General features: G+C 43.2%; 1 protein-coding gene across 1 annotated transcript in view; it reads right to left on the bottom strand.

Annotated features, from left to right (window-relative positions):
* The window catches only part of OSBPL10 (oxysterol binding protein like 10), a 577,114-nt gene that overhangs the window by 115,267 nt on the left and 449,125 nt on the right, over positions 1-12,722 (bottom strand). The window contains exon 7 of the mRNA XM_069730025.1: positions 2,069-2,206. Coding sequence (XP_069586126.1) covers positions 2,069-2,206 — 138 coding nt within the window. The remainder of the gene's footprint in view (positions 1-2,068; positions 2,207-12,722) is intronic.

The raw sequence follows: 12,722 nt of genomic DNA on the forward strand, positions 1-12,722 counted from the left end.
TCACCGTTTGCACACGCGTGGCCGGGCTACATTCTCGCTGTTGCCCGTGTGCTATCTATTGCGCACACATGGCTGGGCTGCTTTCGTTTTGTTAGAAGGTACCTGATTGGTCTTTTCTTGGCCGCCGCATCATATCGCGCTATTATATGCGCATGCGCGGGTTCTCATGCAGCAATGCGTCAATATACTAGGGGCTTTTTGATTGGTTGACACCATCTTTAAATATCCCATATGTTAGTATCACGCCACACCCCCGGAAGAAGGCACCGCGCCGAAACGCACGTTAGGGCTCGTGGCAGTGTGGTCTCCCCTCAGGTATTACGACCGGTTAACTATTTGTTTACTCACTTTTCCTTCTACGTCACTATCGGTCTCGCTGCACATGTTTAGGTGATATATTTTTTGGCACTTAGGCTTTTTAACCGTTTATATACCTATGCAGCATGAGAGGCTGATATGTTATAATGTGCAGAATTACACAGCGCATTTTATATATATATTGTGTGGTAAACATGAGGCTTTGACGTACCATCTACCTGTCGGTATCCACACTGCCACCGTTTGGTGATCATTGTCTTTTCTTATATTCACTTTTGATACTGTTATGATGTCTTTTTAATAGTTATTTATTAAAGAGCTATATCATTCTTACTTGGTTCTTGTAGTGCTGTTTTCTTTGGTTTCTATGTTTACTTTCTGTTGCACTGAACCGTTTATATACATCTGCGCACCCTTGGCATTTTGGTTAGTGGTGCATGTATGGTCTGGTATATATGTTATGAAAATAAACAAGTTTGCAACTAAAGTGCTTCTTTTAGCTGCTGTTATTCTCCTGCAACGAGTGCTTTTCTCTTACATAGCTTTCAACTGATTTCCATGGAGCTCCTTCAATAGTACCTGCCAAAACAATGGCTGAGAGTGTGCAGTACTTACATTCCAGGAGTGAAGTTAACTCCTAATATCCTAGCCATCTCTCTCTATCCCATTTTTTTCTATACAGCAGTTATCTACTCCACTACTTCTCAGATCCTAACCAGCTGCTGTTAAAAATCTTGCAAATTCACCAGCCCACAGCATCAACTTCTCCCATAGTAGTCCTAATCATGGATCTTGGTTATCCCTATCCTATGCTGTGCGCATGTCCAAATGCCCAATTAGCTCTTCATGAAAATACAGTGATAGCAGTGTAAACTCCAAAACAATCCACTGATCGCTGAATGTGTTACAGCAGATCTTGTGCTGAGCTTTATGGGTCTACTAATATTACAGTTCTTGATGCAGTAAAACAATCCTTTCTTCATGCAATGCAAGTAGTACATGGATGCAGGGGAGCAGGTGCTGTGGAGGACGACGGCGGTTTTGCGTCAATCAGACGCTTCAACGGGTCCATGTCTATAGACAGTTGGGAGTGATAGCTGTCAGCTGAACATTGTCTGCTGTAATACCTTCTCAGTTTTCTATGACTCAATTTGAATAGTACGGAAATACAATATCTACCTATGGCATATGGCTACCTTAAAAAAAAATAATTTAAAAAAGCTTCCTAAAGTCTTGTTTTGCTTAGTAATCTATGCCTAAATAATAATACTGCCTTATGTAGATCTTATAGTTCTCATATAAGGAGAACGGCAGCTTTTATGAGTTTTTTTGAACAACTCTCAAACCATAATTATAGCTTAATGTGTCACTAATTGTATTGAGGCTGCATAACAATTCCTCTCCAAGCTATAGTTTTGCTATTTCTGTTATTGGATAATAAATAAAAGCAGTATACTGTGTCATATCCTTTTTTAATGTATTTTAATGGTAGATATATGTGGTAGTATTACACTTCTTGAGTTATAGAGATATGGGTTATCAGTTGTCATTGTCCAGAACAGTTGAAAAGAAATCAGGTTAGCTAAATCTACTTCTCATGTGCCGTGATCGACTATAATTTCATATAAGAGTTTGTTAATTCTGTTACAACGAAAAAAATACTAAAATCTAATTACCGTACTCAGTTTTAGTCGACAAAGTAAATTGAACCAAGGCATTGAGACAATAAAGAAGAATCCTCTCCGCGTACCTTGGTAAGATCCATTCCAAGCTTGAGCTGTGAGATAAGGTGGAGGATTACACTGCGCTGATCATCCATGACGCCTAAATCTTTTTCCTCATTATCTTCTGTGTCTGTCAGCTCATCCTCAGCCTCCGGAGGACCAGCCTACAAAAATGAGGACGAAAAAACAAATTGCTCCATTAGAACTTCAAAACTTCAGGAATGTAGAATTTTGTTTTCAATGTCTAGTGCTTTTGTATTACACAAAAGTTTGAACTACGGCTAAAAAACAAAAAGTGTGCCAAAAGCACAAAATATATAACAACCACTAACAAATATATATTGTGGAGGAATAATTCTAAAATTTATATTTATTCATATTTATAATTCAATAATCCATTGGTTACAATTCAGACATTTACAAAGACAAGTCATTTGGTTGAATCCGCTATGACCAAATCAACACAGCAATCAAATTGCAAAATAAATAAAACACATTGGATGTTTATCTAATATAGAATTGCCTAGAATACTACTTCCTGCAATTTGTGCCAACTTCCGTGGCTTTGTCCGGAGCTAATGTCCGGAGCTAATGTCCGGAGCTAATGTCCGGAGATTAATTGCCTAGAATACTACTTCCTGCAATTTCTGCCAACTTCCGTGGCTTTGTCCGGAGCTAATGTCCGGAGCTAATGTCCGGAGCTAATGTCCGGAGATAAGTGACGTCAACAGTGTCCAGTGTCTGATTGGTTGCCGCCTGCTGCGAGCGACCAATCAGAAACGTGCCGTACTGTGACACACTCCGCCCGCCATTTTGGTGTGATTTTTGAATTTTTACCTCACAGCAAGTTTCTACTGCGTGGAGGCGGGCCCAGTGACGTTGCTCTTCAAGCTCCTGCCGAATTTCGTCAAAAAAATGATAATACCATTTACCAAAACTATATATATTTAGTTGTGAAGTGGTTCAGTGACATTTTCACACCAATTTTGAACTTTTGTTTGGTGTTTTCTCCATATACTGCCTATTATTTTTGTTCTTTCTTACTATTATTTATTAATTGTATTATTCTTACATTTAAATAAATAAAGTATATATGGATTCTAGACTCCCGATTCTTTAGAATCGGGCTGCCATCTAGTTAATTATAATGAAGGACTGAAATACCCAATGCAACAAATGCATATGCTATATAGACACTTTAAAGAGGAAAATAATGTCCCCTTGTAACGGAATTCACACAGGCCATGGCAAGGAACAACTAATTGGCTTTTTTTTTTTTTTAAAGGATTTTTTGTATTTTTGTATTTGCAACCAGGATTTTCTCCATAGAGCTTATATACAGTAGCAAAACAATCCGAAAAGATCCTTTGTCCTTGATGCAAATTTGAACCGAAAGGAGCTTCTGTGTAACAAGGAAAATATTATTTCAGATTCTATCACAGGGATGGAATATTACTGGAATGAATGGTGCAGGCTGCAGCTCTCTCCGCAGACAAGGAAGACTCACGTGCAAAGAAAAACAGAAAAGTAGGCGCTGAGCTGAATTATATAGGGGAACATGCCAAATCTCATTATCAGTCAATGGAAATCATTAGGTCCTGTGGGTTATGGTTCGCGCTAATAATGGAAACCATGACAAGGATGTAAACCCAAGACTTATTTGTAAAAAAAAAATAAATCAGGAGTGCATAAAAAAATGACTAATTAATATGGTTATAACAATTGTTTGTCAAAATGCATAACTGCGAAATATCATGCACAAAGCCTATTTCTGCTCTTCACATCTAATCAATGTGTATCCAATTTACACTGGAACGAAAAACTAACAGCATACTAGCTTACAACTTCCTCAAGAGCCCAAATGGAGTATTATAAATGTCAAATCATAAGACATTGTTTTTCTCATAATTGTCTCCTATTCTAATTTTGCTGAGCGTGCTACATCTCTACAGATTGTCAAGTCGGGTGCCTAACTCAAAACAAATTTCCTACAATTATAACTTTTTGGTAGGTTGCGTTTTACATTTTTTCATTTTACCTTGAACTCTTCGAGATACCAATTAGCAATATCCTCCACTGCATCAAGGAAGATTTTCTGTTCCTATATAATTTACAATAAGCGTTATCCTCCAAATATTCAGCAAACTTCAAAGTAAAAAAAAAAAAAAGAAGCATTGAGAAATACTGTAGATAGAAAATCCCTAATGTCTGTTAAAAATTAAAGAAGCCACAGTACAGAAGGTGTTTCTAGTAGAGAGGCGTACCGTATACAGGATGGCCTAGAAATGGTGATAATAGTGTGAAGAATGTCAATGTTATCCATGTGCCGGGAGCACGGGTAGCTGAGAAGAATATTTTTTCTTCTTCTTCTGTGGATGTGGTCTAATGCAGGGCCAGGACCAGGGGCATGGGGGCAAGCACAAGCAACACGAGGGCCAGCACAATGGATTTGGGGGCCAACAACCAGGTCCATGGGGGCCCAAGATGGGGTTATATAGGAGCTCAAGATGGAGGGACATTATTACCGTAATTAAAGGGGTGAGGTTGAGGGACTTACTTACTGTTTGGAGGCCAAAATAAAGAACCTACATTATTAGTTTATGGTGGCAAACGGACAGACATAATTACTGTAGGGGCCAATTAGGGAACACTACTGCTGTAATATAACTTACTTTGTAGAATACAGTTTTCAATGGGGGAACAAAAGGGAACGTCCTGTTCCTGTGCAGTGCGGCACTTTGTTTTTTTTTCTTCATCTGGCGTAGTGTATAAGTCGGGGAGTAAGTGGGAAATGTGCTCTAGAAGTGATCAGCTATTGATAAGTGTGTTTTATTTTCTGCAGGGATGAGTCCTGGCTGGAAGAAAGAATGGCAGTCTGTGCCAGATGACAAGAAAAGCGAAGATGAAGGACTTCAAATAGAGACGTCAGTAATAAGTCAATGTGTTACCTGTACACTTACACAATAAACTATATGCTATATACAGAGCTCCTGTGTATATTGTCATTGGTGAGTCACTGTATTACCTGTACGCTTACACTGCACACTCCCTGATAGAAGTTATGTCGCTTATCCATGTTGTGTGTTGTAAATTCCGCTCTTGGGCTCCCTCCGGTGGTTGTAAGTGGCACTTTTGTGAGTTCTGCTCTTGGGCTCCCTCCGGTGGTTTTAAGTGGTATGGCTGCTCCTTGGATTTAGCAGTCAGCAGCTGCTTCCACTGATTGTCTATTCTGCTCGGCTATTTAGCCTGGCTCTTTCCTTAAGCTTGTGCCACTTGTCAATGGTTCCTGGTTGGATTAACATCTCTTTGGATTTCCCTGTTATCCTGACCAGCACAGCAAAGCTAAATCCTTGCTTGCTCCTTTCTGTCCACAGGTTGTGGACTTATCCGTTCTGTGCTTTCTATGTTTGTCCAGCTTGTCAGTGTGAATTAATTCAGTTAAGCTGGAAGCTCTGGGAAGCAGATTTACCCTCCACACCTTTAGTCAGGTGTGGAGATTTTTGGAAACTCTGTGTGGATATTTTGTAGTGTTTTATACTGACCGCACAGTATTCCATCCTGTCCTATCTATATAGTTAGACTGGCCTCCTGTGCTCATCCTGGTTTCATTCTGTGTATGTCTTTGTTGTGAATTCTGTGGCAGAGCTCCCTCTTGTGCTCACAAGTGGTACTTCGGCTGATTCTCTCTGTGAGCTTCCGTTGGTGGAGGAAAGTGGTACTGCGGCTTCTGAGTTTCCTTCCTCAGGTGATGTGGTGAAGTCGTTAGGTGCTGCTCTATTTAACTCCACCTAGTGCTTTGATCCTGGCCTCCAGTCAATGTTCTAGTATTGGACCTGTTTCCTCCTGGATCGTTCCTGTGGCCTGCTGCTCTGCATAGCTAAGTTCCGCTTTGCTATTTTGTTTGCTGTTTTTTCTGTCCAGCTTGTCTATTTGTTTTTTCCTGCTTGCTGGAAGCTCTGGGACGCAGAGGGTGTACCTCTGTGCCGTTAGTTCGGTACGGAGGGTCTTTTTGCCCCCTTTGCGTGGTTTTTGTAGGGTTTTGTGTTGACCGCAAAGTTACCTTTCCTATCCTCGCTCTGTTCAGAAAGTTGGGCCTCACTTTGCTAAATCTATTTCATCTCTACGTTTGTCTTTTCATCTTAACTCACAGTCATTATATGTGGGAGCTGCCTTTTCCTTTGGGGTATTTCTCTGAGGCAAGGTAGGCTTATTTTCTATCTTCAGGTTAGCTAGTTTCTCAGGCTGTGCCGAGTTGCATAGGGAGCGTTAGGCGCAATCCACGGCTGCCTCTAGTGTGGTTGGAGAGGATTAGGGATGGCGGTCAGCAGAGTTCCCACGTCTCAGAGCTCGTTCTATGTTTTTGGGTTATTGTCAGGTCACTGTATGTGTTCTGACCTCTATGTCCATTGTGGTACTGAATTACCTTTTCACAACAGTACTGGAGGCCCAAAGTACTAATGATTCTCAATAGAGGGAAAAAAGAAGTTCTGAGACCATTTTTTTTTCTCTGCACTGTGTTTCGCCTTTTTTTTCCCCTAGACATTTGGATGGTTCAGGACACAGGTGTAGCGATGGACATTAAAGGTCTGTCTTCATGTGTGGATCAGCTCACGGCAAGAGTACAAAATATTCAAGACTTTGTGGTTCAGAATTCTATGTTAGAACCGAGAATTCCTATTCCTGATTTGTTTTCTGGAGATAGAACTAAATTTCTGAGTTTCAAAAAAAATTGTAAACTATTTCTGGCTTTGAAACCTCGCTCCTCTGGTGACCCAGTTCAACAAGTTAGGATCATTATTTCTTTTTTACGTGGCGACCCTCAGGACTGGGCATTTTCTCTTGCATCAGGAGATCCTGCATTAAGTAATATCGATGCGTTTTTCCTGGCGCTCGGATTGCTGTACGATGAACCTAATTCAGTGGATCAGGCAGAGAAAAATTTGCTGGCTCTGTGTCAGGGTCAGGATGAGATAGAGGTATATTGTCAGAAATTTAGGAAGTGGTCCGTACTCACTCAATGAAATGAAGGTGCGCTCGCAGCTATTTTCAGAAAAGGTCTCTCTGAAGCCCTTAAGGATGTCATGGTGGGATTTCCTATGCCTGCTGGTCTGAATGAGTCTATGTCTTTAGCCATTCAGATCGGTCGACGCTTGCGTGAGCGTAAATCTGTGCACCATTTGGCGGTATTACCTGAGCTTAAACCTGAGCCTATGCAGTGCGATAGGACTTTGACCAGAGTTGAACGGCAAGAACACAGACGTCTGAATGGGCTGTGTTTCTACTGTGGTGATTCCACTCATGCTATCTCTGATTGTCCTAAGCGCACTAAGCGGTTCACTAGGTCTGCCACCATTGGTACGGTACAGTCAAAATTTCTTCTGTCCGTTACCTTGATCTGCTCTTTGCCATCGTATTCTGTCATGGCATTTGTGGATTCAGGCGCTGCCCTGAATTTGATGGACTTGGAGTATGCTAGGCGTTGTGGGTTTTTCTTGGAGCCCTTGCAGTGTCCTATTCCATTGAGAGGAATTGATGCTACACCTTTGGCCAAGAATAAGCCTCAGTACTGGACCCAGCTGACCATGTGCATGGCTCCTGCACATCAGGAGGTTATTCGCTTTCTGGTGTTGCATAATCTGCATGATGTGGTCGTGTTGGGGTTGCCATGGCTACAAGTCCATAATCCAGTATTAGATTGGAAATCCATGTCTGTGTCCAGCTGGGGTTGTCAGGGGGTACATGGTGATGTCCCATTTCTGACTATTTCGTCATCCACCCCTTCTGAGGTTCCAGAGTTCTTGTCTGATTACCGGGATGTATTTGATGAGCCCAAGTCCGATACCTTACCTCCGCATAGGGATTGTGATTGTGCTATCGATTTGATTCCTGGTAGTAAATTCCCAAAAGGTCGACTGTTTAATTTATCTGTGCCTGAGCACGCCGCTATGCGGAGTTATGTGAAGGAGTCCTTGGAGAAGGGGCATATTCGCTCGTCATCGTCGCCATTAGGAGCAGGGTTCTTTTTTGTAGCCAAGAAGGATGGTTCACTGAGACCTTGTATAGATTACCGCCTTCTAAATAAGATCACGGTTAAATTTCAGTACCCCTTGCCGTTGTTATCTGATTTGTTTGCTCGGATTAAGGGGGCTAGTTGGTTCACCAAGATAGATCTTCGTGGTGCGTATAATCTTGTGCGTATTAAGCGAGGCGATGAATGGAAAACTGCATTTAATACGCCCGAGGGCCATTTTGAGTATCTAGTAATGCCATTCGGACTTGCCAATGCTCCATCAGTGTTTCAGTCCTTTATGCATGACATCTTCCGAGAGTACCTGGATAAATTCCTGATTGTGTACTTGGATGACATTTTGATCTTCTCGGATGATTGGGAGTCTCATGTGAAGCAGGTCAGAATGGTGTTTCAGGTCCTGCGTGCTAATTCTTTGTTTGTGAAAGGATCAAAGTGTCTCTTTGGTGTTCAGAAGGTTTCATTTTTGGGGTTCATCTTTTCCCCTTCTACTATCGAGATGGACCCTGTTAAGGTCCAAGCCATCCATGATTGGACTCAGCCGACATCTCTGAAAAGTCTGCAAAAGTTCCTGGGCTTTGCTAATTTTTATCGTCGCTTCATCTGCAATTTTTCTAGCATTGCTAAACCATTGACCGATTTGACCAAGAAGGGTGCTGATGTGGTCAATTGGTCTTCTGCTGCTGTGGAAGCTTTTCAAGAGTTGAAGCATCGTTTTTCTTCTGCCCCTGTGTTGTGTCAACCAGATGTTTCGCTTCCGTTCCAGGTCGAGGTTGATGCTTCTGAGATTGGAGCAGGGGCTGTTTTGTCACAGAGAAGTTCTGATTGCTCGGTGATGAAACCATGCGCCTTCTTTTCCAGGAAGTTTTCGCCTGCTGAGCGAAATTATGTTGTGGGCAATCGAGAGTTGCTGGCCATGAAGTGGGCATTCGAGGAGTGGCGTCATTGGCTTGAAGGAGCTAAGCATCGCGTGGTGGTCTTGACTGATCATAAGAACTTGACTTATCTCGAGTCTGCCAAGCGGTTGAATCCTAGACAGGCTCGTTGGTCGCTGTTTTTTGCCCGTTTTGACTTTGTGATTTCGTACCTTCCGGGCTCTAAAAATGTGAAGGCGGATGCTCTGTCTAGGAGTTTTGTGCCCGACTCTCCGGGTTTATCTGAGCCGACGGGTATCCTCAAAGAGGGAGTAATTGTGTCTGCCATCTCCCCTGATTTGCGGCGGGTGCTGCAAAAATTTCAGGCTAATAAACCTGATCATTGCCCAGCGGAGAAACTGTTTGTCCCTGATAGGTGGACGAATAAAGTTATCTCTGAGGTTCATTGTTCGGTGTTGGCTGGTCATCCTGGAATCTTTGGTACTAGAGAGTTAGTGGCTAGATCCTTTTGGTGGCCATCTCTGTCGCGGGATGTGCGTACTTTTGTGCAGTCCTGTGGGATTTGTGCTCGGGCTAAGCCCTGCTGTTCTCGTGCCAGTGGGTTGCTTTTGCCCTTGCCGGTCCCGAAGAGGCCTTGGACACATATCTCTATGGATGTTATTTCAGATCTTCCCGTCTCTCAAAAGATGTCAGTCATTTGGGTGGTCTGTGATCGCTTCTCTAAGATGGTCGATTTGGTACCCTTGTCTGAATTACCTTCCTCCTCTGATTTGGTGCCTTTGTTCTTCCAGCATGTGGTTCGTTTACATGGCATTCCAGAGAATATCGTTTCTGACAGAGGTTCCCAGTTTGTTTCGAGGTTTTGGCGAGCCTTTTGTGGTAGGAAGGGCATTGACTTGTCTTTTTCCTCGGCTTTCCATCCTCAGACTAATGGCCAGACCGAACGAACCAATCAGACCTTGGAAACATATCTGAGATGCTTTGTTTCTGCTGATCAGGATGACTGGGTGTCCTTTTTGCCTTTGGCTGAGTTCGCCCTTAATAATCGGGCCAGCTCGGCTACCTTGGTTTCGCCGTTTTTCTGCAACTCTGGGTTCCATCCTCGGTTCTCTTCAGGGCAGGTTGAGTCTTCGGACTGTCCTGGTGTGGATACTGTGGTGGACAGGTTGCAGCAGATTTGGACTTATGTAGTGGACAATTTGACCTTGTCCCAGGAGAAGGCTCAACGTTTCGCTAATCGCAGACGCTGTGTGGGTCCCCGACTTCGTGTTGGGGATTTGGTTTGGTTATCTTCTCGTCATATTCCTATGAAGGTTTCCTCTCCTAAGTTTAAACCTCGTTTCATTGGTCCGTATAGGATTTCTGAGGTTCTTAATCCTGTGTCTTTTCGTCTGACCCTTCCAGATTCTTTTTCCATACATAACGTATTCCATAGGTCATTGTTGCGGAGATACGTGGCACCTATGGTTCCATCTGTTGATCCTCCTGCCCCGGTTTTGGTGGAGGGGGAGTTGGAGTATATTGTGGAGAAGATTTTGGATTCTCGTGTTTCAAGATGGAAACTCCAGTATTTGGTTAAGTGGAAGGGTTATGCTCAGGAAGATAATTCCTGGGTCTTTGCCTCTGATGTCCATGCTCCCGATCTTGTTCGTGCATTTCATATGGCTCATCCTGGTCATCCTGGGGGCTCTGGTGAGGGTTCGGTGACCCCTCCTCAAGGGGGGGTACTGTTGTGAATTCTGTGGCAGAGCTCCCTCCTGTGGTCACAAGTGGTACTTTGGCTGATTCTCTCTGTGAGCTTCCGTTGGTGGAGGAAAGTGGTACTGCGGCTTCTGAGTTTCCTTCCTCAGGTGATGTGGTGAAGTCGTTAGGTGCTGCTCTATTTAACTCCACCTAGTGCTTTGATCCTGGCCTCCAGTCAATGTTCTAGTATTGGACCTGTTTCCTCCTGGATCGTTCCTGTGGCCTGCTGCTCTGCATAGCTAAGTTCCGCTTTGCTATTTTGTTTGCTGTTTTTTCTGTCCAGCTTGTCTATTTGTTTTTTCCTGCTTGCTGGAAGCTCTGGGACGCAGAGGGTGTACCTCCGTGCCGTTAGTTCGGTACGGAGGGTCTTTTTGCCCCCTTTGCGTGGTTTTTGTAGGGTTTTGTGTTGACCGCAAAGTTACCTTTCCTATCCTCGCTCTGTTCAGAAAGTCGGGCCTCACTTTGCTAAATCTATTTCATCTCTACGTTTGTCTTTTCATCTTAACTCACAGTCATTATATGTGGGGGCTGCCTTTTCCTTTGGGGTATTTCTCTGAGGCAAGGTAGGCTTATTTTCTATCTTCAGGTTAGCTAGTTTCTCAGGCTGTGCCGAGTTGCATAGGGAGCGTTAGGCGCAATCCACGGCTGCCTCTAGTGTGGTTGGAAAGGATTAGGGATTGCGGTCAGCAGAGTTCCCACGTCTCAGAGCTCGTTCTATGTTTTTGGGTTATTGTCAGGTCACTGTATGTGTTCTGACCTCTATGTCCATTGTGGTACTGAATTACCTTTCACAACAGTCTTTTCCCTCTCCACTCACAGTCATTACTTGTGGGGGGCTATCTATCCTTTGGGGATTTTCTCTGAGGCAAGATAGTTTTCCTGTTTTTATCTTTAGGGGTAGTTAGTTCTCAGGCTGTGACGAGGTGCCTAGGGAGTGTCAGGAGCATCCCACAGCTACTTCTAGTGTTGTGTTGAGCTTAGGGACTGCGGTCAGTACAGATACCACTTCCTTCAGAGCTCGTCCCATGTTGCTCCTAAACCACCAGATCATAACAGTTGTGTAAATAAAAGCTTATAACCGGACGTTAAATTCATCCATTGCTTGTATAAATTATTCTTTTGAAAGCTGAAACCCTCCGAAATGTGGATTAGGTTAAGAAAATAAATTGGCATAAAAAGAAACATTGATCAGTTAATGGAAACAGAATGGTCAGATTTTGGCAATACAAAAGTTTTGTCGCCTGGTCTCACCTGTGCTCAGTAAATGATCGGTTAATTAGTGTGTGTGTATAAAAATAAACCCAGCACCCCAGACTTTCACTTGAACTGCAACTTGAGCTCTGACGACATGCCAAAAATTCACCCTGCGACCAAAGCCTGGATTATCAAGGGGCTGAAGACCAGATCCACTGCAGAGGTGGCTGGCACCTTTAATGTGTCTCAGTGTCAAGTACAAAGAATTAAAAAAAAAGATTTGAAGAGACTGGAGATGTGTTTAACAAGCCCAGGTCCGGCAGACCCCACAAGACAACTGCTCAGGAGGAATATTTGTTGGTTAGAAAATCCAAAGCAAGCCCCTCTTCCACTGCAGCTGAGCTCCAACAGGCCTGGTCACCTCAAGTCCCTGTGTCAACTAGAACAGTTTGTAGGATTCTGTCTCAAAATGGCCTCCATGGTCGAATCAGTGCCCAGAAGCCAGCACTAAACAAAAGGCAAATAAAAACCGTGTGGCATTTGCAAACTCCCACAGTCTGTTAAACAGATGGATGCTGGAAAAGTGGTAGAAGGTGGATTTCTCTGATGAATCTTCAGTAGAATTATACCGCAGCTCCTGCAAATACTGCAGGAGACCTACTGGAGCCCGTATGGATCCAAAATACACCAGAAAACAGTTAAATTTGGTGGTGGAAAGATCATGGTGTGGGTTACATTCAGTATGGGGGTGTGCGAAACATTTGCAAGGTGGAAGGCAATATCAATAGCCTAAAATATCAAGAAGTATTAGCTACCTCTTATATTTCAAATCATAAAAGG

This window comes from Ranitomeya imitator, chromosome 6 (assembly GCF_032444005.1).
Source record: "Ranitomeya imitator isolate aRanImi1 chromosome 6, aRanImi1.pri, whole genome shotgun sequence".
NCBI lineage: Eukaryota > Metazoa > Chordata > Amphibia > Anura > Dendrobatidae > Ranitomeya > Ranitomeya imitator.